The sequence below is a fragment of the Orbicella faveolata genome, unplaced genomic scaffold, assembly GCF_042242905.1.
Source record: "Orbicella faveolata isolate gen_17 unplaced genomic scaffold, um_ofav_v1 contig_24, whole genome shotgun sequence".
NCBI classification, from domain to species: Eukaryota; Metazoa; Cnidaria; class Anthozoa; order Scleractinia; family Merulinidae; genus Orbicella; species Orbicella faveolata.
In genome coordinates, this window is record NW_028301552.1 from 3378672 (window position 1) to 3405000 (window position 26329).

The 26329-nt window shown below is 38.9% G+C and overlaps 2 protein-coding genes across 8 annotated transcripts; both read left to right on the forward strand.

Moving 5' to 3' along the window:
* The first annotated feature begins 428 nt into the window (after positions 1–428).
* On the forward strand, positions 429–19880 carry LOC110042518 (ribosome quality control complex subunit NEMF-like). 7 transcript variants are annotated; one of them, XM_089292181.1, is made up of 33 exons: positions 429–619; positions 1692–1760; positions 3225–3327; positions 3499–3624; positions 4033–4178; positions 4807–4874; positions 5234–5323; positions 5795–5868; positions 6378–6445; positions 6691–6766; positions 7179–7319; positions 7774–7821; positions 8499–8659; positions 9096–9177; positions 9399–9460; positions 9980–10043; positions 10138–10226; positions 10457–10560; positions 10942–11309; positions 11644–11807; positions 12240–12327; positions 12605–12642; positions 13420–13519; positions 13800–13844; positions 13878–13934; positions 14245–14322; positions 14529–14979; positions 15587–15630; positions 16003–16041; positions 16707–16813; positions 17471–17514; positions 17871–17950; positions 19722–19880. In XM_089292181.1, the coding sequence occupies exons 1-33, from the start codon at positions 561–563 to the stop codon at positions 19797–19799; spliced, it is 3411 nt and encodes a 1136-aa protein (XP_089148307.1). In that variant the 5' UTR covers positions 429–560; the 3' UTR covers positions 19800–19880. The 7 variants fall into 7 exon arrangements, with proteins under 7 accessions (XP_089148307.1, XP_089148308.1, XP_089148309.1 ...); XM_089292182.1 differs by having other exon boundaries at positions 13881–13934; XM_089292183.1 differs by having other exon boundaries at positions 13800–13838.
* A 3366-nt stretch (positions 19881–23246) lies between these two features.
* LOC149109991 (uncharacterized) lies at positions 23247–24375 on the forward strand. Its single transcript, XM_089292162.1, has one exon. It carries the CDS (start codon positions 23247–23249, stop codon positions 24141–24143), a length of 897 nt encoding a protein of 298 aa, XP_089148288.1. The 3' UTR covers positions 24144–24375.
* The last annotated feature ends 1954 nt before the right edge of the window (positions 24376–26329 follow it).

Consider the following 26329-nt stretch of genomic DNA (forward strand, 5'->3'; position numbering starts at 1 on the left):
ACCTCTCTTGTCTTTGGTCAATGTTTCGAGTAAGTCTTACCCTTAATGTCACACAGCTTCAAAAGAAACTCGGGCATTCTTTGCTCTATAAAAAAGAAGACATAAATCAGATCAGAGGGGTACAGATAGGTTGCAGATGGTGAAAATTCTAGGCGCTGAACGTCTCTGTAGGGGTATTTGTGGTAAAGGACTGGGGTTGGGGGGCTGTGGGGGCTTCTCGCACGAAGGGTAACCGGCCGTTAGCCCCCATCTTGAAGTCCATTAGCCCCCTACCAGAAGTCGAAAACACTGTCTATTTCTCGTTCTTTAGGCGTGAATATGGGGGCTAATCGACTTCTGGTTGGGAGCTAACCAGTTCAGCACCGAAAAAGGGGCGCGGCCTCTGGGGACGAGAATGCCAAGGGACTCTCTTCACCAGCGGTTTACTGTTGAAAGCCATGTGCAACTAATATCCAATATGGCGGACATGGCGGATGAATCGGCGAGAAAGTAAAAATCTAACTTGTTCTTGTATTTTCACGTAGTTTTTCTTGTTCTTTTCCCGAATTTGTGTCGCCAAAATGAAGAATAGATTCACGACAGTAGATCTCTGTGCAGTTATAACGGAACTAAGAGAAAGGTGAGAAGTAGAGACGCTTTCATGATAATAACTGAGGACTTTTGTGACTAAAGCAGGAGTTTCAATAACATTAGTTAAGAGCGGCTACTGAAGGTGTAATAGGCGGCTGTGACCACTAAGGGGGCCATAAGGTCCCTTTCCCCTAGGGGGGCTCTGGGGACATCCCCGCCCCCAAGAAAAATTGGAAATCTAGAAGCTCGGAAATGCGATTTCCAGCGTTCTGGGCATCAGAAAGCATGCTGTTGATGGATATTTTTATTGACCACAAAGCAGGATTTTTTTTTACTAACTATTAATTTTTTGATGCAAAGAGTTGCATTTTGAATACCTTTCTAGGCAGATATCTCTCAGTGACACTTGATATCCACTGAAAGTTATTGTAAAAACTAACTTAAAACAATGTGTCAAGAGCTGTTTATTCTACAGATTCGAATGAAACTACAATAATATTCAGCAATTATTGGATTATTCTTTGCATAAAGGTAATCAATCCAAAGAAATGATAACATCATTCCTACTGGTTGATGACGATCGACTGGTTCCTGTTAGAGTTTGTCCCAGAGTCTGCTTTGTCATGATGTCGAGGCTTCAGTTTTTTAGTGTATCGCCGGACGTTGAAATTATCTTGTGCGCTTCAGTTTTTTGGCCTTGGGTCTGTTTTGCCTGCTTTTTTGTAGCATTTAAAAATTTCAGTGGTCATCATTGTTGTTGTATTTGCTTTTTTTTATTGATATCATTTTTATTTTCATTAATGAAATCCAAACAGACAGCGGTAAGGGGTCCTACAGGCGGCGGTAGACCTCCAGTAACCAGCTTTTATTGAAACCCCTGCTAAAGGCCCCTATAAATATATTAAACTATTGTAAGCTTAAATATTAAAAGAAATAATAAATTCTATATATATCTACAATGTCCATATCAAAGTTCAGTGCTCTTCCACAGAGCTTTGCCAATTGCAAATTATGATAATATATAGCTTAAATTATAATAACATTCACCAAGATATTTCACTACCTTACTAACCTTGGTGAATTTATACTTAAGCATATCTGTTATTTTCCTTTTGTGGCAGTCTTCTAGGTATGAGAGTGGCTAATGTTTATGACATTGATAGCAAGACCTACCTGATTAGACTGGGAAAGTAAGTAGCTTGAGATTACAACAGCAAAAGCTCCTGGGAGAAAACTCCCTCATATGGGCTATATAGGTATGTGCGGCCCCAAAGAGTAGGGTTTTTCAGTCATTTTGGTCATAAATAGGGTATCGATTTTGGCCATTTTGGTCATAAATAGGGTATGGTTTTAGCACTCTAGTCTTTAATTGGGTATATTTCTTAGAAGAAGCTACCTTTTCTTTGTTTTCAACAAGAATGTCAAGAAAAGCCCTTCATAACTTAAGTTTAAGGCAACTGCGCCAGCCGCAATGGTTATAAATAGGGTATTGAATTTTTGGCCAGGTCATAAATAGGGTAGGAAAAATCACAGATTTTGGTCATAAATAGGGTAAGGGTTTTGGGAAGTGGGCCGCACACCCCCACCCAACTTTTCTGGGAGTACCTTTCCCCCCTGGGCAAAAGCTTAGCAGGCTATGTTTCTCACTGTTTTTAATTTTTTAAGTAGATAAGGGAAGGGAATGGTGGACGTGTAGGGAAACATTTAATTTAGCTGATGTCCACATATATGTGTTGAAGTCCTTACTGTCACAATTAATTGAATAGTTGTTGCATTGATTGCTTAAGTACGAAAATCTGTTGAGATGGATCATTAAAATTGCTGCCCTGAAACAGATTTTACCAGTATCTGGTCTTGTCATATAGGAACCCTGCGATTTTTTAATATGCAAATTGTCTTGCAAAAGAGGAAGGTTCTTTTGGAACACTTTTTTGCAGAACTGTTTTGTGTAAACAGGATTGTCAAATGTAGCTAGCAAAAATCACCATATACAATTTACTTTACGATCTTGACCAGCTACCCTACTGGGCTATTTGTCTAATTTGTGGATCACGTGTACTAAAGGCATCCATAGTTGAGTGTCAATCAATACTCTTGATCAACCTGTGATCAACACTCGGGCAATCTTGATCACCACTTGATCAACATGTCAATCGCTGCTCGGTTGAAACCAGGTTGACACTCGATCAATGTGATCAACACCTGATTGACACTCAATTGAGTGTTGGTCGATATACAGTGGAGTGTTGATTGACCCTTATGTATCAATCGACACTTGATTGCGTGTCTGTGAAAATTAGTTGACTCTCAACCGATGTTTGACCAGAATGTCGATCGAGTATCAATTGAGTGTCAACCAATGTGTTGATCCAGTATTGATTACGTATTGATTGAGGGTTGCTCAAGGGTTGATAAAGGGTATCGATCGACACTCAACCATGGATGCCTTTAGTACATTCTTTACAAAAGATGGCAAAATTAGCCGTCTTCTCGAACAATGAAGCTGCTAAACTCAAAATATCATGATAACCAGACGATAAAATATCATATCATGATAAAGCGTATTTTGAAAAATAGAAATCATTTGGATTCAATTAATTTTGTACAAGTTCTCGCTAACTTGGTACAATTTTTTTTTGTACTGAATTTTAAAGGACAGATGTAAAAGTCATGTTGTTGGTTGAGTCTGGTAACAGAATAAACACAACAGAATTTGAGTGGCCCAAAAATTTGATGCCATCTGGATTTTCAATGAAGGTAAATGGAAATTATTTTTTGACAGTCATGTCTCATAACCTACTGCAGGAGGAGATTTGGTTGATGCTCATGCCTCCTTGAAAAGTTTTTATCATAGTGGCAGGGTTGTTGGTAGCTTTCATAATCATTGTTCAGTGAAATTTATTATGAAATTACCTTAATTGTTTTCAGTGCCGTAAGCATATCCGATCTCGCAGGCTTGTGAACATCAGTCAGTTGGGTATTGATCGTATTGTGGACTTGCAGTTTGGTTCAGATGAAGCAGCCTATCACTTGATTGTCGAGCTTTATGACAGGGTAAAACATTTTTACTCTGTTTACATAAACTTAGAATATGGGTGAATTAAATATTTCTACATGAAACTTATTGTCATGGTGAAATGTTTCTTATTATCTCTCGAGAATGGTTTGAGACATGCTCTCAGACAAACTGTCCTTGACTAGGGATAAATTGAAAACTAGGTAGGAGAAAATGAACCACATATAGTTGAAATCAAAAATTAACTGAGATCAAAAAATTAACTGTGATATCTATCTCCAACAATTTTTCCATTGTTGTGTTTTGGGCAAATTTTAAACTTAAACAAGAAATTAGCAACAGTAATGATTTTGTTGTATAAACTTGCCAGTAAAGATTTACTGTATCAGTCTATAACTAGTTGATTTATAATGTATTCATTGCATTTGCACTTGCATGTATTTCAGGGTAACATTGTGCTGACTGATTTTGAATACACAATCTTGAGTCTTCTAAGAACAAGAACAGACACTGAAGATGTCAGATTTGCTGTACGAGAAAAATACCCTGTGAATTCTGCAAGGCAAAGAGAGCCATTGATGAGCCTAGAAAGGTAGATTGTGTATTGTGTGATTTAATGAGCTAGATAGGGATGGCGCAGTGGTGAGAGCACTCGCCTCCCATCAATGTGGCCCGGGACCATACAGTGCCATACAATGTATTTAGGCTGAGTTTGTTGTTGGTTCTTGCCTTGCTTCAGGGGTCTTTCTCTGGGCTCTCTGGTTTTCTTCCCTCCACAAAAACCAACATCTCCAAATTCCAATTCAACCAGGATAGAGGACCCGCATGAAAACCAACTATGGTTGATGTGATTTCCTCTCTAAGTACAGTACATGTAGTTGCATGCCAATAGTCGGCTGACTGTTGGCCGTCTGTCATCCGACTGTTGGCCAATTGTTGGCTGACTGTCAGCCAACTGTCGGCCAACTGTCGGCCAACTGTCGGCCAACTGTCGGCCAACTGTCGGCCAACTGACTGTCAGGTGACAGTCGGCAAAAACACTGACGTTTTCCTTTGAGCACATGCAGATTACTTGTGAATGAGCTTTCATCCTATGTGCACATGCAATCCTAGAACTATAGGGAACCACCTTAAGTAAGGAGGCTTTGCTATTAATAATACCTGAAACTTTTTCACTAACACACTGAGTAAATTATTACTCCTTTTTAATCAACTTTTAGACTACATGACATTTTAACAGAAAGCAAGGAGGGAATGGAGTTAAAGAAGGTGTTAAACCCACATTTTGGTAAGATACTTACTGGAACTACATCACAGTTTGTGTATCTTGAAAAGTTTAAAGCCTAAATTTTTAAAGTTCGTTGTTTGTTATCAATGTTAATCTTTGCCATCCTTAACCATCCTTGCTCCTTTATGGTTTTTATCTCTTTGTTGTTTTTCTATCTTAGTAAACTACTTTTTCTGGTTTCCTTCAATTTTAAAGGTAATTTTGTATGTGGCCAAACTAGCTCTTGATACTGTGGTCATACTGAAGGTACATGTACAGGTGTACCATATATATTTCAAACCTTTTATTGTTATTATTTTTAACATTTCTTTCTGTTTATGATTGTGACTATACATCCTAGTGATCTATTTCACTGACAGTTTATGGTGCAGCTGTATTGGAGCATTGCCTCATGGAAGAAGGATTCCCTGAAAATGTCAAGATTGGAAAAGGATTTAATTTTGAAGAAGGTTGGTAAGCCTTTAAAGCCAAAATGTACAATTATGATGTGCTATCAGTACTGTGTGATTCTCCAGTGAAGCAGTGGTTGAGTACCTGTATACAAGATGTTGTACAGCTTGACTTGTGTATGTGTACATATTTAGCAACGAGTTATAAGCCCTCCTCTATGTATAAGTACACAAATCCTAATTTGTTATTAAATGAATAATTTTTGTATGAACATGCATGCCGTTGTGCATTGATCCTATCAAGAATATTAATTATATTACTTTTGCAGACGTTTTGAATTACAGCAAAACATAACAAAAGAGTTTTCAGATAGAGAAAGTATGTTGTTTTGTTTATTTCAGAGTACTAATGTAGATGAGATGAGATTTTTTTCCCAAAATGACTAATCTGATGTTCACCAATCACAGACATTTATGAGTAATTTTTAGAAATACATAACAGTTGATTTGCATCATGTCCTCTCTGTTTAGACCTTCCGAAGGTTATGGAGTCACTGAAGAAAGCAGAAAGTTTGCTTGAATTGACACTAACCGCAAAATGCAAGGTCAGAATTGTCATTTTGATTTATTACATGCTGTACTTGTGGATCTTAGATATTTCAGTGAGGTGTAAAAAAATAAAAATAATTTTGAATGTGAATTGTTAATTGATAACAATATTATCTTGAATGGTTAAAAAAAGTTTGTTCTCTGTTCTTTCTGTTGTCAGTTGTTTCATTGTTAATAGAGAGAAATGGTTAGGAAGGCTGGTAAACATTAAAAGAAGCAGACAAACAGGCTAAGATTTATGTTGGAAGGTCCTTGACCCTGCACATCTTTTGTTTTATGCTCATAGACCATGCATGAATTACTTTAGATTTCGCAGTGCTTCTATTGGTTAGTTGTATGAGCACACATAACCAACTTTTGTGTTTTGTCAGGGTTTGTGCAAGGTCAACCTCCAAAATAGCCAACAAAAACATACATGTACAATAAAGAACTTTGCCAGGTTTTCTAACCATTTCCCTCCATTAACTTTTTTTAAACTTTTAACAACAATTTCTTTCCTTTTTAGGGAGTTATTGTTCAAAAAAGAGAACAAAAGCCATCCAGCAATGGTGAAGTTCAAGATGAGCTCCTCACGTAAGTTAAATTCATCTGAGCTGGGTGAATCGGGTGAATTTTTCAATTTGAGGTGCAAACAATGACAGCACTTGAGGGCTGGGAGGAAGGGGGATTACCAGAAGGACTATTTAGTGATGAACAGAGTTTTTTACCAGGAATTTGGGGCTCATGTTCAGGTGACTTATTTTCATAACAAATATTCATTTGATATTATATTTGATAAACTAGCTTTTTCTTCTTTCATTCTGTACATGATGTTTCAGGTATCAAGAATTCTACCCATTCTTACTAAATCAACACAAGAAAAGACCATATCTGGAGTTTCCATCATTTGACAAGGTAATACATTTCACAGTTGTTTTTGTTCCATTACTTCATTCTTCAACCTCTCTCCCAAAAAGTCCTTAATTCCTCCATTTGCACAGTTCTATGTATAAATCATATGCTAAAAGTATCTCGTAGGTGTGTCCCTTGGCACATTAAGGACTGATAAAGGTGAAAAGTAGTTCAGTCAAATTTCTCTTTGTGCAATTTAATGGGTTTAATGCATTTTTCCAGTGAATACAACAAGAACAACAACAACAGCGATCTATATTTTGTACTCTCTCTTGCCTTGTAACTAATTACAGAAGATATGATATTAATTTAAAAATTAGAGTACTGGCTGTCTGGAGTAACCATAAGCAGTGCCTCTGTGGTGCCTGTGTTCATGACTGCTTAACAAATATTTAATCTCTGAATGCACTTTCAGGCAGTGGACGAGTTCTTCTCAAAGATGGAAAGTCAAAAAATTGATATGAAGGCTCTGTCTCAAGAAAAAACTGCAATGAAGAAGCTAGAAAATGTTAGAAAAGATCATGAAAGGAGAATTGAGTTACTGCAAAAGTCTCAGGTAGGTAGACTCTACATGTAGATAGTAGGTCTACTCATCTTAAAGTGGGCTGTAAATTTGATAGTAGCTCACATATACAGTGTACCATACTGCACTAGCCACAGGGCTCACAAAAAGTGCCATCTGGTCGCCCAAGGGAAGTAGATTTTCCTGCTGTGCTTGCAGGTAACTTTTTATTCTCAATTGCCCAATGGGAAAGAGCCCAGGCAGGCCATCTGTCTACTAAATAAAAAAAGTAAACTAGGACTTGCCCAGGGCAAGTAAAATAATTTTTGAGGGTTACTTCCCTAAAGGGGAAGCTGGAATTCACGTTTTTCTCAAGCCCTGTGGCCTGACTGTAACATGAGGTACACTTTTGCACCGAGTAATTTGGCATGCAGTAAGTTACAGCTAACATGCATGCATTTGCTGTCACATTTACTAACAGAACTTGGTGTGACTTGATTGTTCTCAGGATCTGGACATGCTTAAAGCAGAACTTGTGGAGCTTAATTTACCACTGGTGGGTTGGCATTAATTTAACAAATCATTGAATTAATTTTTCTCATGATGGTTGATAGATAGGTTGATAGATCAAAATTAACCCATTAGTGTGTCTGCTGGTTGATCTGCGTGTACAAAGTATGTACTAGCTAGTTGGTTGTTATACAACATATGCATTATGTATTGTTACATGACATGGAGGATGGGCAACCATTATAACAAATGGTGTTCTTTCAGAGAGGTGTGTTTTAACAGTGCAAAACAATGAAAGCCTGATGAAGAAAATCTCAAATCCAGGGGTCATACTTGCTTCAAAAATCTCTTAAAAGAATGATAATTTCCAACTGTTTACTGGTTCATTGATGTATGTGTACTTGACATTTTAGTATTGTTAATGAGTGCATGGCCCATACCTAAGGTTTCTTCGTTTTTTGATTGTGTGTGTTTGTACACACACAACTGAGTGTCTTATTTCTTCCCCTTTTCAATATATTTATCAGCATGGCCCAGCCACTTAGCACAACTAGCATTTGCTCTCTCTAAGAGGCTTTGCTCCATATAACTGAAAATATTGAACCTGAAATTCATTTATTTTTCTTATAGATGTAAACCTATCAGAGCTGTTGTTGATTCTTCCATGTTGTAAGGAACATTGCTTAATATGTGCTTATAGTGACAATTAGCTCTTATTTCCAGGTGGATAAGGCCATTCTGATTGTCAACAGTGCCATCGCCAATCAGATTGACTGGTCTGAAATTAACAGCATAGTGAAGGAAGCCCAGTCACAGGGGGACCAAGTAGCATGTGCTATTGCTGCACTTAAACTGGAAACTAACCATATCACTATGAACCTCAGGTCCGGTATATAACTATTGCCTTATACAATAATTCTTAAGGTGTTGACTTCTTCTGCTTGGCTGTTTTACCTTCTAAAGCCTCTAAATTTGTTAACTACAAAGTGAAAATGTGAGCAGGGACAAATGGCTGCCCGCAGTTGATTACATGGCCATTTTTCTGGTGAACTTTTCTTAATTTGGTCTCTGTGTCACTCTCCACTACTTTTACTGTTGACGTCGTATTTCGCGTATTTCTGCTCTTATAATGAAATATATCAGGTTAGGTAAAGTAAGGTACGTAAAGGCATTAAGTTTGCCGGTACCCACTTATACACCTGGGTGGAGAGAGGTACTGTGAGAGTAACAGGTTAGGTTATAATAATGTTATTCTGGACAAAATTCCAGGTCTGGAGCAATATAATATCATATTCATCATTAACTGTTTTCATTGAATAGAAACCCTTATGATTTTTCTGATTCTGACTCTGATGATGAGGAAGAAGATGAAAAGACTAAAAAGAAGAAGAAGAAGAAAAGGGTAATTATTGAATTATAATCTAAATTAAGCATGCAAGTAATGCCTCTTGTTTGGCTTAAAAATTGATTCAGTACTACAGCCATGTCTTTCTGTTTAATTATCAGACAATTCTTTTGGCTACACTTGATATTGATATATGTGCATCATTTTCATTGACATTTGAGAATGTCTGTAGTTGATGTTTTTTAAAGTTATATATTACTTTATTGTTGTTGTTATAGGGACCAAAGTTTACAAAAGTTGATATCAACCTGGCCTTATCTGCATATGCAAACGCACGAAGGTAGAGCAAACTATAGTACACGTTATTTTTAATCGGAATCTCCCATATCTGAATAATTTAGAAACGTTTTTGTCAGCTGTATGGTGTGAAACTTACTTGGTCATTCTCCTCAAGTGACCTAGCAGCTCTCACACACTTTATTTTCAGATGTAGGAATCCAACCAAAATAGTTAGAAGTTCCCCTCCACTGAATGACTATAAAAAATATCTTTACTTAACAGCCTGTAAATTAGGTCCGATAATCTCTGCGTCAAGTGGGACTGTATTCAGAAAAATCACTTTTTAACATAAAGTGAATAAAAGAGTCCCAGCTACAATCTTTTCCTGATCTAGTGACGATTGAGGTCTCCGTGATTACCCCTGCAATGTTGGCCATCATTCAAGTTTTACAAACGTTTTCATTCAAGTTTTACAAACGTCACAAAAGTGTGAGGCGTGGTTTGTTTATTATTATTCACTGTGAAGAAAGTTGCCAGTTTGCGCACTTCTTGTAAATCTGTCCCATTTTGTATTTTTCAGCTTTTATGATAAAAAGAAATTCTCTTCTAAAAAGGAACAGAAAACAATAGATGCCTCCGAGAAGGTGAGTTCCTGAAGTCTTACCAATCCATTTAATATTTGCAACTTTTTGGCTTAAGGCTGATTCTGAGACGATTAAGAATCGTTTTCAATTTTAGGCCCTGAAATCAGCAGAACGAAAAACAAAGGAAACTCTCAAGGAAGTTGAAACAACAACAAGAATAAAGAAAGCTCGGAAGACCTACTGGTAAGAATTTCTGGTCAACATTTAATATCTCTTTACAATGTCACTACATTATCTTCAAGCAGGTGATGAGAGTAAAGACAATCATCAAAAAGGGATTGTCTTGATGTGTTATTAAATTCTCAGATCTAAATGTAACACTAAAATATGAGGTAATGAGATCCTATTAGGATAGTTTAATATTTAAATCTTGGCAGCAGTTGATGTACTAAATCTTTTTTTTTACTCTCAAGGTTTGAGAAGTTTCTTTGGTTTATTAGTTCTGAGAATTATCTGGTCATCGGCGGACGTGATCAACAACAAAACGAACTTGTGGTCAAAAGACACTTAGAACCAGGTCAGCGGTCAAGCCGAAGTCTGTTGTTCTCTACTGGTGGTAACGCTTGCATGTTTTTCCGCCTTTGGAGACGCTGGAATGTTTTCGTGCCCTCTACGACACTTGCATACTTGTCCACTCTCGGCGACGCTTTCATGTTTTCCCGCCCTTGGTAACCTTAGATGTTTTCCCACTGTTGGTGACGGTTACATGTTTTCCAGCCCTTGGTGATGTTTGTATTTACGCTTGCATGTTTTCCCCGCCTTTGGCGACGCTTGCATGTTTTCCCGCCCTTTACATCTGAGTTACATGTTTGTCGGTGCATGGTGACACTTGACTACTTTTTTCCTGTGCGAGTTCTGATTGTTATTTTTTAGTTGATGATTTTTTTTTCTTCCACAGGCGATCTGTACGTGCACGCAGATCTTCACGGTGCCACAAGTGTTATAATAAAGAACCCCACGGGCCAGCCAGTCCCGCCAAAGACCCTGAATGAAGCCGGGTGCATGGCGGTATCATATAGTGCAGCATGGGAGGCACGAATCGTGACCTCAGCGTGGTGGGTGCATCATTCACAGGTGTCCAAGACAGCACCTACGGGAGAGTACCTCACCACAGGGAGCTTCATGATAAGGGGCAAAAAGAACTTCCTGCCACCTTGTTACCTGATGATGGGCTTTGGTTTTATGTTTAAACTTGATGAAACGTGCATCGAGAATCACTTAAACGAGAGGAGAGTCCGAACTGTAGAGGATACTGAAACAGTCGAGGTAAGATCCTGCACCTTTTTGCTTTCTTTGCTTTTTATAGCACGGTAGAGACTAAAAAAATCGAGTCTAAATGGTGTTTTGCTTAAAAAGACCAACGCGTAAAGTAGACCATGGCCGTAGTACTATTCCATGGAAGGTCACGCTAGCATTTTACACTAACACTTCACCGGTACTCATGTGTACTCTCGACACCCGAGTAAAGAGAGGCACTGGAGAGTTAGATGTTAGTGATGCTGTCCAGGGCTCAAACCCGGGTCATGCTGGTTGTCCTTCGCACTAAATACTCATCGCCTCTTGTACGTACTTTTTTCTTGTTTAACATGACTTTTTGTAGGGTGTCGAAGGAGAAGAAGAGCTGTCTGTTCCCAGTGATGAAGGCGACGATGAAAATCAACCAAGTTCTGCTGTACAAGACACAAATGATCAAGAGGACGAGGAGGAGCAAAACAGTTTGTTCCCTGACACTAGCATTGACATACAACTCACCAAGGAGGGAAAGTAAATAGTTCACTTGCTTCACGTTTGTTTCAGTGATGATAACGTCTTATATCGGATGTAGTATAAACTCCCAGAGAGAAAGATGTTTCGTCCAGCCTCCCAACTATTCCTTCCTTAAAGAATTCGAGTGGGGTAGCGGGTCGTTTCGCCCGATGTCAGTTTGCCCGGACTAAAAGTCCGGTCCCTTCGCCCGAAAAAAAAAATTTTAAAGAAGGGTGTGTTCATTTTTCTTTCTTTAAACTAAACGAGCGCCAAAGAGAACATTGTGGGCATAATGAAACATGCGCGTAGTCCCACTTTTGGTTCGATGGACCAAGCGAAAGAGGGATTGCTTATAGTCTAGAAGTTTGTGTATAAATACGGCTCTCCTACTCCAGTTTTTTCTGGGTAATCGTAGATTTTGCAATGTTGTTGTTCTGTTTTGTTCGTTAGAGTACAACTTCAGCGTGGTACAAGTAGAAGTAGCAGCCGTCAAGACAGCGAGGAAGGGGAAATCAATTCTTTTGAGCAAACCAAGCAGGTATGGCTTCGCGAAAGTTGTCTCCTGGATCTCAAGCCAGTAACTTCCTTCATTAGGTAGGATCTTGGACTAAAACAAAACGGAATTTAAATCACCATTGAACCCCCGGCCCTTGTTTTTTTGTTTAAGATTGAGGCCTACTTTTTCACTGCTTTTTCGCTTGACATTGCTCTCTATTTCGACAAAAAATACGAACGAACGAAGAAACGTCGGAATTTGAGTGACTTTTAAATCTTCATGTTTAAGTTACCTGATTTTTAACTGATTTCTTTTTCAGCCTGCGAACAAACAGTGGCTTACAAAGAAACAGAGAAGGTAACTTATTTAAGTTGCAGTTATACTCCGAGAAAGCAAACGTCTCTATTTCCATACTCGTAACGTAACTCTACCGACATCCGCCTCTCTGATTGGTTGTTACTTGGCGCAAAAATTCAAACCCAAGTCACTGCCAACCTCGTTCCCAGGTTCTCTTCTTTACGCTCGCTGGATGGGACGGGAAGATGGGAGACCCTGGGACTAGGTTGATTACCTGATACAAACATTACTTTACGTGCTATTAGAGCGGTTTTCAATTGAGTGTCGTAAAACCAAAACTAAAGTTATCACTCTGCCCAATCACAAAGGACATAGACAGTCCAATGAAACAATCAAAACTCATAGTAAGTACATGTAGCCGACATGTGTAGCCGGCGCGGGAAAACATGTGCGAGCGTGCGGTTGGTTTTGTTGCGTGGTAATGCAAAACCAATTACATTTCGACACCCAAGTAAGAATACGAGTGTAGAGTTGTTTTGCGGTAATCGTGATGTATGTAACGTTCTATTCGAGATATGATATTTATTACACGACTAAGTTAGTTCAGAGGGGCAATAACTAAAATCAACCAATCATATTGCTCCATTGCCATGCCGGTCCAATAGATCACTCTTGCTCAGGACCGTGCTGGGCGAACATTGGTCCTCGGTCTTTTTTGTACGGACATCGCTGCACTCAGTCCGCACACGTCCCTCGCGCTTGGTTAATAAGATACCTTTATTTGACAATTTACAGCACCGTATTCCTATTTTAAATTTAAATTTGATTTGATCTCAGGGAAAACCGAAAAAAGAAGGGCAAACAAGCTGAGGACGATCTTAGTCAGGAGAGAGAAGAAGATGACGAAATTGAAGAAGAAAACGAGCAGGCAAATAAGGTGGCCCAAAACCGCCGTCTTCATGTTCCACGTGTGTTAGCTTGCTGGCCCGTAACGTTCTGATTTCAACATGCAAATTCTCCTTGTTACTCGCTTTAAAGTTCTTATGGTGCTGATTAGGAGAATTTTTAAAACATCAAACGGTTTTCCCTTCAGTTGAGTATCAATTTTTTAACCCCTTTCGTCTGCATGCATGTTTCTTTAATAAAGTTTGGAGAGGAAATTAGGTTCTGATGATTGGTAAAGCTAGTTGAATTTACTGAATTCATTTTGTCTACAGAAATCTAGTAATAGCTGTGACCAACAGCAACAGCAGCAGCAGCAGCAACAACAACAACAACAACAACAACAACAACAACAACAACAACAACAACAACAACAACAACAGCAACCGGCACCCAAGAGAGGAAAGAAGGTAAATACGCTTTCCAAATTTTGACAAGCTTACACGCGTTTCATCCAAAAAAAAAGTGACAACAACGACGGTGCATAGGGTAAGAAACAGTAACGAGTAAAAGTACTGTTCCAGTAGCTTTCATTTGAATGGCACACACTAGGGTTTTATCCACAGACTCAAAAATTAGAACCACTTTGTACAGCATAATAAACAGTACCACATGAAAGTACTGTTCAATAGCTTTCATTTGAATTGTCACATACTGGAGTTTCATCTACAGACTCAAAAGTTAGAAAAACAGTTCGGTTAAACTTGTTTTTTCTTCAAGGCAAAACTTAAGAAGATCAAAGAGAAATATGGTGAACAGGACGAAGAGGAACGACAGATGAAGATGGAAATACTGGCGGTAGGGTTTGTTTTTGAATGTTACTTTTGATTTCACAAGAAGAATTAAGTCAAACATTGAATAGGTTGAGAAAATAACAACGGCGTCAGCTTCGAGAACGTCGCTTATTATTCCTGTCCCAAGTACCTGTGTATTTCTCGAGCGGGTAAATGTCCAATATCTTTTATGATTATCTAATGCTGCCCTTTCTTCGTATTGTTATTAAGTCTGCTGGACCTGCAAAGGAGAGCAAAGCAGAGAAAAGAAAGAAAGAAAAAAAAGGCGCGAAAGGATGGGGAGGAGGAGGTGGAGCCAACAGGCCGGTCAGCGGTAAACCCGGAAAGAAGGATGTGCAGACAAACAAAGACCAAGTCGAGATGTCAAAACAAAATAATTTATCTCCGGAACAAGGAAGAATGCAATTAAATCAAGAAAATAACGTCCAATCTACTGAGGGTATCGATAAAAGTGAAGGCAATGAAGGGAACTTTACTGGCCAAAATTCAAGCAATTGTGGAGAAACAGGAGTTGATGAAAACAATAAAGAAAACCTGGTTATTGATAACGAGACAACGAATAAAGAAAAAGCGAACTTGTTGGATAAATCTACTGAAGAATTAAGTATGTCAAGTCAAGTTAATGTAGAGGAAAACTCAATGGGAGCTGTTTATAATGAAGGTACAGTCACTGCTTAAAGGTGCTACGTCACAGTTTTCGCTTCTTGAAAAGCTTGGCCTAAATTTTTCAAGTTCGTCGTTTGTAATCCGTGTTAATCTTCTCCATTCTTTAACATCCTTGTTCCTTTATAGTTTATTATCATCCCTGTGGTGTTTCTCTATCTTAGTAAACTACTATTTTCAGGTTTCCTTAAGTTTAAAGGTAATTTTGTACGTGGCCAAAATAACTCAAAATCCCGTGACTGAACTCCTTTAATGACGCGCGATTTTCGAGTTAAGGATGAACGCGGAAGCTGGTTGAGAGAAATCGAGGGAAAGGAAAGTCTTACCCGAGGCGTATTCTAGTGATTTTATGAAAAGCTAACGACTTCAACTCGGCATACTTCTAGCTAACGTAATGGTATGAAAGTTCTCATTACATCTCATTTCATTTCATATCAATTTCTCCATTTGGGTGCAAAGTTGTTTCGCCAGATTTCTATTTGGTAAACATTCTCGTTCCGCGAGAAAACGCAGTTCTTGTTATTATTGCTGCTGTTTGTGCCTGTCATAAGCTGCTCCTGCATGTGAATCAAGGGATAGTTTTGACTGAACATCGTTGCTTTCAGGTCAGAAGTCGTTGACAGATGAGAAAGAAATGGAAAAAGATACCGTGAGTATATCGAGACTACAGCTTGTAAAGATTTTTTCCCGTGATGGTCAGTCATATCGCAAGATATAAGCTAGAGGGGTAGATTTCTAGTGATTGTTGCAAATTGTATAGAGAAATAAGTCAGGCCTTAACTAGGACCTAAGAACATGCGGCTGATGTCAAGCGTGCTAAAATCTGTGGAAGCCGCGGTTGGTAAGACAAACTCTTCTCTCTGATTGGTTGGAGCTCCAGTTTTATGATCTAATCACAGCTCATCGGCTGGAAGTAAACAACACTTTGGAGATTTGTAAGAAAGTTTTATTACTGACTGATTGAGTGATTACCGCATATTTCCTCCTTTATTCACAAAATGTTGACCTTGTTTTTATTCAGGTTGCGTCAGATGATGAGACAGAAGATCTTCCACAAAAAGTACGTAATAACGATATTTCCTTTGTTTAAAACTTTGGTTTATTCAACCCTTCCTGTCGAAAGATCAAGATATCAATTCTCTTAGTGATCCCCATACATGTCTTACACTGTTGTTATGAGAATTTGGTGGTAATGATAATGTTATTTCTTTTCGTCATCTAAGTGCCTCCAGTGTGTAGGGCGTTTTGATGGGGCCATGTTAGTGCTCCCAAACAATGGGAAATGCTTGCATTATAATTTCCCAAAGGAGAGAAGTTTTATTGTTTGGGAATACCAACATGGCCGCCTTGACGTTATGTGAAAACGTTTTATTGATCTGACAAGGAGAAGTTAAGGTAGTGTCCACACTAAGTTTTTCGAAAACGCTCTTCAAACCGGAGGAATTTGAAATCGCCCGCTTTTGCGTTTTGGTGTGGACGGAAAACGTTTTGAAAAAGGAGCTTTTCGAAACCTGACTTCACGATAATCATGTGATTTCCTAGCCCGAGTCTCCGTCAACCTCAAATCCAAACTGACCGGTTATTGTTGCGTTTTCAAATTTCTCCGGCGTATTGTGGACAGAAAACGTTTGATGCGTTTTTAGAGTGAAGCCTCCGTGACAAATTCCTCCGGCGTAGTGTGGACAGGGCGTAAGAATGAGCCGCAAGTGTTTTGTTTGTTTACAGGAAGGCATGTCGTTGCTTGATTCTCTGACGGGTTGTCCTTTTTCTGAAGATTTACTTCTGTTTGCAATTCCTGTTTGCGCTCCATACACGGCTGTTCAAAATTACAAGTAAGATGCTTCACATTTGTCACCAATAATAATGGATTGTTACTGAATATGGAATTGGAATTACATGAAATATATGTTGATGTTATTCGAAGTATATTTAAGATTTGCGCACTAAACGACAACATCTAGGAACTATAGCAATCGTCAGCGATTATATGAATTACTTCGGTTTGTTCATCTTGGAAATTTCAAGTTCGTCGTTTGTAATCTGTGTTAATCTTCTCCATCCTTAACCATCCTTGTTCCTGTATGGTTTATTATTATCTCTTTGGTGTTTTTCTATCTTAGTAAACTACTATTTTCAGGTTTTCGTCCAAGGCCAAAATAACTCAAAATGCTGTGACTGATCTTCTTTAAATTAAAGTCAAAGATTAGGAAGTTAGGTGTTGATTTTTCGAAAGGAACTTTCATTCAATGAGGTTCTAGTTCGTGATTTTGTTACACAAAATGAGAAAGCTGCGCAAGTCTTCGTTTAATCTGCCGACCCATGTTGCCCTCGGTACGTCTCTAAAACCTAGTCAGAGAAGTGGTGGGAGAAGCTTTTAACTTCTAAGCAATGGCTTTCTTCTTCAGTAGACCTTGACACAGAGCTATGATCGTTTTTATAACATGGTTGACTTTTTAAACATTTTGGTGTCAAACATTTTTCCCTGCCAGGTATAAAGTGAAACTCACCCCAGGAACTGCCCGCAGAGGGAAAGGTAAGAAACCAATCTTAGACTTAGCTGGGTTCAAGGGCAACACGTCCACTGTTTATACCGAGAGACTGGGGACTAACTTCACTGTCACATTCTACAATTAACTTTCTTTTTATTCTAGTTTTACATTCTGAAATATGTATGGCGAAAAACGATAAGTGTACGGTTCTTCTGAATAATATGTACTTGGGAAAACGAGATTTTCCTCGCCAAGTTTGAGTAGAATAGCATTACTGAGTACGTAGTATACAGGCTTCTTGCTTCTTATACAGTTTTAACAACACTTTTGTGCTTTCTAATATTTATCGTTTTGCAGAGAAGTGCAGCATGCAATTAGTAATTTAAATCCTTTTTTCCAGCGGCTAAGACGGCGTTAAATGCATTTCTGTTTTCTAAAGAAGCTTCCCAACGAGAGAAAGACTTAATTAAAAGTTTAAAGGTAAATTAAAATGATCTCGTATAATAAATCGATAGACTCAATGCATTCTTATCCACTTGCACTCCGTCTGTTGAGAGAGTGATTCTCAATAATGTCATTCTGTATTGAAGAGAGATCTAACCATAGGTGGAGATGAAGTAATGTATCAAACACAAGAGACCTTGTCTTACCACATTTTTAAACACCGAGAAGAGAGTTAAAAATACTACGCGACGCGTAGCGGAGCATTTGTGACGAGATTCGCCGGTGTTTGGAAATGTGGTCTAACACTGTTTTGAGTGTTTGATATATTTTCTCAATCGAAACTAAAACTAAGGAGAAAATGGAGAGATAAAAATCGTAAAAATCTATACTAATTAAGGCCCCGTGCACACTAGGCCGAAGGAATTTGAAAACGGAATTTTTTCCTGCAGTTAAGCCTTCTGTCCATACTAATACGTCTCGAAAACAGAGCTTTCCGAAAACGTTCTTCAAACCGGAGGAATATGAAGACACCAGCTTTTTCTTTGTGTGAACGGAAAACATTTTTGAAAACGAAGCTTTACGAAAACGATGTGGACTGTTCGCAGCCTCTCTTATTTAGTTGAAGCACGCGAAAGAAAAAGTGAGCGAGCTCGAAGCTTAACCCTTCCCCTACCCAGTCATTTTGCGCTGGCGTCCAGTTTTCTCTCGATTCTATCCGCGCGTTCAACGATCGAATGAAAATACGAGAAAATGGAGGGCTGTGAACAGTCTAAAACCGATGAGGCGCGTTCAACGATCGAATGAAAATACGAGAAAATGGAGGGCTGTGAACAGTCTAAAAACGATGAGGCGCGTTCAACGATCGAATAAAAATACGGGAAAATGGAGGACTGTGAACAGTCTAAAAACGATGAGACGCGTTCAACGATCGAATGAAAATACGAGAAAATGGAGGACTGTGAACAGTCTAAAAACGATGAGACGCGTTCAACGATCGAATGAAAATACGAGAAAATGGAGGACTGTGAACAGTCTAAAAACGATGAGGCGCGTTCAACGATCGAATGAAAATACGAGAAAATGGAGGGCTGTGAACAGTCTAAAAACGATGAGGTTATGATATTCCCCTTCCCGAGTTCCTCAAACACAAATTCAAAATAACCGTTAATTGTTGCGTTTTCAAATTTCTCCGGCGTAGTGCAGAAGAAAAACATTTGATGCGTTCAGAGTGAAACCTCCGTTTTCAAATTCCTCCGGCGTATTGTGAACGGGGCCTAATGAAGATCAGATATCCAAACACCGTCGTGAGTTATTCGAGAGTTTGAGAAATGCACTGTAAGCGTGAATGTTTTAGCATCTGGAGGGCTCGTGTCAAATACCGTATTTTTAATTTTCTTCTAGTATTAGCAGCTAAATTGTTTTGGTTTCATTTCAATTAGCTCTTGGAGTCATTCTGTCTTTCTGGCGCCACTACGTTTTAACGGTTTCAGGCAATAACCATCAGCTGTTGGCTATGAAATGTTTTGTAATTGAACTTACTTTAAATTCATACTTTCAATCAGTTGACAGTATATTGCTAATGTAAAAGGCCGCTTGAAATTAGCTTTGAAATTAACGTTTAGCTTACAATTAGGCCAAGTTATTTTCCAAGGCAAGACTAAGAGGGAAATTGCTTTCTTTAACTTCCACTCACAGTTGAATCGATTTTTAGGATCCTGCCTTTCGTTTCAAGGCAGATGTAATATTTGTTCAGGGAAATGCTTAATTTGTTCAGATGGGAAACGATTGATATTTTTTTTATTTGCAGGATAATGACCTTTCGCGATACATTCCTGGAAAGGTTAAAGTTTCAGCACCGAACCTTCAGAAAAAGAAGCGAAAGTGATCAGTATTTATAAAATAGCAAGACACCCGGGAAAGTGTTTTTATCAAAGAAATAATATCAATAAACTGTTCCGTTCAGTCACACCGTGTTAAATATTTTATAATATTTGGTTCTCAGGGTTTAATTTAAGTCTACAGCTTATTGCACCTTTTAATTTTTGCAATAATCTTACGACAGGTTATGGTGTATTAAAATTGTATTCTGTCAGCTTTATTTCACGAAAATAGGTCGAACACTGAAAACAACTTAGCTTGGATATTGTTTTCTTTGCAGATTATCGTGTCGCAGTTTATTCGCCGATTTTTAGCAGTTGTCAATCAAACATGACACGCTACTGCAGGAAATTTCAATGAGAGTCATTTTAAATTTCATTCCCAGTCTGGAGGCCCACTACGGACCGGGTCCGCGGATTATCTATGGACCGGTCCACGGAATACCCCTACGGACCCCCTCAACGGACCAACCCCCAAAATAGAATAAATATAAGAAGGAAATATTTCAGTTATGGATTGTTTCGGCGAAAGCTCGAACGTTACATTTTGCACATGTAACATTCTTGGGTTCAGGCTCGGGCGCGAGTTATATCATTACACATTGCCATTTCCTTTGCTGTGGCCATACTGGATATGAAAGACGGTGAAAGCCTCCAGGAAGCCTCCGGGAAGCCTCGAAATTTGTGCTCTTTCCCGTCCACCATTTTGTTCAGCCATTCTCTCGTGGATTCGTGAGCTCGTTCCAGGCTTCATAATTACAGATACAAATAAGCTTGAACGACCTAAAAACACATCTTCTATGGCCAGATTGAGCCACGAATCATAAGGAAGGTAACAATTTTACCTTCTTTTTGCCATTGGCATCTCCTTACGCTGAGAAAAGCTTTTACGCTTTTTTTTTTTAGCGGAGGGGGGGTGTTACTTACATTTGCACGGTGTAATGCTCGAAATTTCGCCGACACGAGCAATCTATTAGATAACCCATAAGTGAAGTATTTATTTCTTATTTTTATTCTATTTTGTGGGGTGGTCCGTAGACTACAATCCATTGTAGTAATGAAGTGAGGTTAAAATAAATCTTTTTTCTCAGGATTGAAAACCATTCAGGGATAATATAACAAAAACAACAACAGCAACGATTACCTATTTTAAACCAAACATTTACAAACGTGATGAAGTAAAGGCTGCTTTACCTAACCGAGTAACAAAATTCAATATTTAGAATTTAAGGTTGTTGGCAGTAAAGGTTAAAATGAGAAAAGGAAGAAAAAAAGCAGTTGTGTCGCAATAAATAAATAAATATAACTACAAGGTTAGGAACTTAATGGGTACCAGTTGAAACTTAATGGATATTCAGTTACGAAATAACGCTTTTGTTTTATTTGTAAATGCGACTGTATGAGATTTAGTTTCAGTTTTTGTTTGAAGGACATCAGGGGAAGAGGATCTGGGTGTGCATCTGGTTTAAAAAAAGTGAAAATGCGTATGGCCATATTTGGAGGGCTATAATAGGTTTTAAGGTCGTGTGGTAAGTGTTACACCAGAGTAGCAGTCCAAACGTTAGGAATGGGTAAATTAAAGAGCGATTTTAATTTTAACCTAAATTTCTTACTTTAGAGAGGATATCGCTGTCTTTAGATAAACCAAAACTGCAAACTGATTTTCCAATTTAAATTAGACTAGACAATTAGACCCAAATGCTTATCATACCTGTGCTGCTTTTAGGCAACCTATAAAATAGGCTTCTTGGATATCCCTAGATTTAATTGGTAGGTTATTTTCCGTTGTTTCTGAATAACCAAATACATAAATGAAAATTACTTCTAATTTATTATATTTCTTAATTAGTACGCGCGTTGTGATTGACCAATTTAGCGGGCCGCACTCTCCTGTACGGCCCGCTAGAATTTAAAGTTGGTTTGTTGCCAAACTGTCTGGTGATTTATCGCCAAGTGTTCTTAACTTTTATACCAAGTAAAAGTTTAAAACTTTCTTTTACTCTAAATTGGTATTTAAGCGTGCAAATGACCTAAAAACGATTTCAAATTGACTCGTTTTGTTTTCGAGGTGCGTCAGAAATTTGAAGCCGTTCCGCGTGAATAGAAATCGTTCCCTAACCAGTCAGACACAGTACAGATACAATAAATATCTTACTAACTTCGTTTTCTCGGTCCGTACTGTAAGTTACGAATCCTCGTTTTTTCCCCGTCGATTGATGGCCCGCGCGCTTCGCGCTTGGGCCATTAATCGAAGGGGGGAAAAACAAGGATCCATAACTTACAGTACGGCCCTTGAACTCGGTTAGTAACAGGTGTTTACATTCACTGCATGGATAGCTTTAAACAGAGACCTAGTTCTTTAAACTTTCAATTTCATCGAAGCATGAGACGATCAAAGAGGGATCGAAAGGTCTAGTTTGAACTCAAAGTTAACCGCCTTTTCAATGTGTATTCGGAATTGCAACCTGCATTAAATGTACTTCATGTAAAATACGATAAAGCTGTTGTAATTGTACTTAGTAAGGGCTTTGTACTGCCAGTATTGCATGAGCAGATCTCAGTAGGTAATGAGGCCGGAGAAAGAGTTAATATTTTGAGCGTCTAATTTCTGTTGCAACCCTATGTAGTTTCTCTCAGGGTTTTGTACTTGGTGCTCGATTCTGCCCCGGATTAGGAGTTCCCAAGTTACGTGTACGGTATACTACATATGGTGGGCGTTCCCTTGTAGTGTGCGAAAGCTAAGGCAGCAAAATTTAAAATACCACCCATGTAAGATGCTACTAACGATGTTGGTTGCCACAGACTAGGAGTATAAATGGGTACCAGCTGTATAAAATAATGGACTAGCATCCTCCCCAGTCGCATTAGACCCTTAGTTGCTTCATGCTACGGAACCCGGGTTAAGCTCTGGCTGCACGGTGTGGGCCACTCAGGCTGGTAATGCAACTTTACCAATACGGGGAGGAGGGAGGGGGATGCATTACAATGCCAAGATTATATTACGCTTTCCCCCCAGCCCCAACCCCCCCCCCCCCCCCTCCCTCCGCCGAAAACAAAAGGGTGGCATTGGTATCAAGGAATATGAGGAGTGTGTAAATTTTTCTGATTAGATAGATCAAGGCTGGCCTTTGGGCAAAATTAAAGTTGGTGTGTACTGTTAATGGGGATAAAAGGGGTTGAACTAGGTATTTTTTGGACCTCATCCTCCCACTCCAGAGGCCTATGATAAAGTGGTTGATAATAATCCAGATCGAATTGAAACTCGGAATAGTTGGTGTTCCAGGTGAAATGGGCACGATAATTCGTTTTTGCGGAAATTCCCTGACACTCCCTAACTTTTCACTGACAACTGACCTTCCCAGGATAGGAGACTGGGTCGGGCATGGAGCGAGAGTAGACGCGCTTTTGTGTGCTCCGGCTTAATGTGAATCTATGGGAGTTTTTTAAAGTTTTTAATGGAAGATTTATTTCAAAAACTTAAAAGAAAAAGAAGAAAGAGTAGCTCTACCTCTAGCGAAGAGGATAACCGACCATCTGAAGATAAAAGATCGAAACTTGACCTGTCAGAAGAGGATTGCGGAATAGACGAAGTGCATTCAGTACTAGAAATGGCGGAAGACGTGTTGCCTAAACTTGACATTGTCCTTAAAAAACTGGAGGCGATGGAAACAAAACTCGACAACCTTGGAAGCTATGTCAAAAACGTGGACGCTAAAGTAAATGCGTTAACTACGAAAGTGGAAACTCTGGAGGCGACAACAAGAAATGCAATGAAGTCTATCGAAGAGCTCGACAGAGGATTGGCGTTCCTGAACAGCGAGGTCGAAGGGCTAAAGAAACTGGAGAAAGACTGTACCGCTCTCAGACAAGAGGTTCTGTACATGGGAGTTTACCAAAGGAGAGAAAACCTTCGTTTTTATGGTATGGAAGAAGACCCTGAAGGTGCAGAGGACACGCGGCAAGTGCTGATAGATTTCTTGCAGTCAGAGCTTGGCATCGACGACGCCAGCGATATAGAATTTCAGAGAGTTCACAGAATTGGCCGCTTTAACCAGCGAGTGCACAAACCTCGACAGATCATCGCACGTTTTCTTCGCTATCCGGATCATGAAAGGGTCATGAGCAACGCTAGGAAATTGAAAGGTAAAAATTTTGGAATATCTGCGGACTTGCCTAAAGAAATTGTTGATCAAAGAAAGAAGGTGCTGCCTAATTTTTTTGCTGCAAAGAAGGCGGGCAAGTCGGCTTATTTCAGTAGGGCTGAGCCTGATAAACTGTTTATTGACGGCAGATTATTTTCTGCTCAGACTATGTTTTCTTTCTTTTTTTGTTTTTTTCTATTCCCTTTTTGAAATGTAATGGAGCCACAAAGTTAATTTATACCGCCCGTATTTACGATTCTAGTTGCAAGACCTTGTCTGTCGGTAGCTTAATTAACAGCTTTACGCTGGCTGCTATTTTAAAGGAGTAGGTCACTCCAAAAACCGTGTATTTTTTTCCATCACCAATAAAAAGTTAACATTGAGTTGAGTTACTCACCGTTGTTTTAGCTTCTGAAGTGGATGCGATCCCAATGAAAAAGAAGTGAAAAGTTCGACACCGGGAGCCGCCATTTTGAAAGGATCTTGAAGGCCAGGCCGCATATCCGTGACGTCATTCCGTCCGAATTGGCGCAAAGCTCAAAGGCTAAAGCTCTTCTTTTCTGCTCTAAATTCAGTTGTGAGCTAAAATATTCGGCCCAGGCTGTAAAACCGGAACTGAAAAGGATAGGGAAAGAGGAATGACATTCCTAAACTTGCCTAAAAAGAACAAAAAAATCACCAAAGAAGTGGTTCGAACAGCTACGTCGGGATGAGAGATTCATGCCAAAAAAAACTCGAAAATGTGTATGTGTGCAACGAGCATTTCACAGACGACTGTTTCAAAACTCAATACCGATTTGAGCTTGTGGCTGGAAATACAGGAAGGAGGTCATTGAAGAAAAATGCTTTCCGACAATTTTTCAACGGAAGGCTCTTGTAAAGGCACGTATCGCGCATCGCAAGGAACGAAAAGAGGTCATACTTTTCATTTTTAAAAATATTTTTGCCCGGCAGAACTGTCGTTGACTTGATTGGGTAAATATTATTTCTGCGCAAGAAATTGAAGTTCCTCGCTGGACTACAGGGCTCGAATTTCAAGAAAAAACCTTGGGGCTAGCTGGCCCTTAAGTTTTCAGGTTTGGTCGCCAGCACGAGTATTTTAGTCCCCAAAAGTTTTCGACCCCTCAGGCAATATATTTTCACGAAAAAGACGCTATAACGGCGTGAATCACGGGTCAGTTTCATGTATAATCAGTTTGCCGTTTTTTTTTTCTATAATAATAGGGAAAATGACTGACTGAAATTCTCTTCATTATTTACCGGTCTTACCAGTATTTATGAGAAAAGCTTCTATGTTACAAGCTTCAATTCATTATATTTCGTAGACTGGCGCTAGGGTTTTCGTGTTTTCGTGTTCATTGATGCATAGCGACTGTATGCGTTTTTTGGAAGTGATTTATTAAATTTCTTAGGGTACCGTGGGAACTTCAAATTCCCTGCAGATTTCTTTAAAATTACAAGTCAGACTAACCCGGTACAGTTTTCTTTTATCGAAAAAGTATTTTGTCGCTTTATAAATCTCTTGTGTGGGCCAAAATCAGAGCGTGTTTAATAATCGGCCTTGACAGCCAGGGATGAGTTAAAATACTTTCAAATTTTTGAATGCTGTCTAATTTGATTTGGAATACATCGGAAGAAGTAGTTAACTGTACATCAGTCCTATCTACATATCAACAATTACCGATAACAACTCCTGCTATAGCCAAATCCGATATCCGCATGTAAATAATATTGTCTGAAATGTGTTACAATTTGTTTTCAATTTTCTCAACACGATTCATCATGAATTAAGGACAGTGTTTTTGCATTCACATCATTTTTGGGAATTACAGTTGCTAATGAAAGCAAATCTACGGTAAAAAATGAAGCTTTAATTTTACTGCATGCTTTGTCAAGTAACGAGGCGAGTAAACATGACACCTGCCATACGGATAAACACACTAGCAGAGTGAATTTCCTGTCATCAGCTAATGTTTACGCATGTAAAAGTTCCATACACTTTTTTCTTCTATCCAAAATCTATTACATATGCTTAGCTTTCCAACAATGCAAATTACAATTCTCACAAAAAATCTTGTAATGATAAGGAATGTCGTCAATTTCACATTTCACGTCGAAGACGTCGATTTCACTTCGCATCTTACATGTAAAGTCACTGCGTATTTCACAAGAGTCCACGTAGTCCATAAGTGTAAAGAAGCCTGGCAAACACGTACGAGCACGGGCAAAAAGTATCCAAATTTTATAAGTAAAAACACAGACTTGTGAGGTGGAAAGCATTCGCCCGATTTAAACACACCATTGAAAACTTGTCAGTTTCCGTGATACCAGAACTCCCTCCGCATTGAACCGCCAGTAAAATAAAAATGGAGACAAATCAGATCAAAAGCATTATA

Excerpts from the sequence above, each read along its gene's own strand:
- LOC149109991 (XM_089292162.1), top strand. The coding sequence starts at position 23,247 with ATGGAAGATTTATTTCAAAAACTTAAAAGAAAAAGAAGAAAGAGTAGC.
- LOC110042518 (XM_089292179.1), top strand. The coding sequence starts at position 561 with ATGAAGAATAGATTCACGACAGTAGATCTCTGTGCAGTTATAACGGAA. Across the intron at positions 7,320-7,773 it reads AGTTACTGCAAAAGTCTCAG|GATCTGGACATGCTTAAAGC; the intron begins GTAGGTAGACTC and ends GATTGTTCTCAG. Across the intron at positions 7,822-8,498 it reads TGGAGCTTAATTTACCACTG|GTGGATAAGGCCATTCTGAT; the intron begins GTGGGTTGGCAT and ends TCTTATTTCCAG.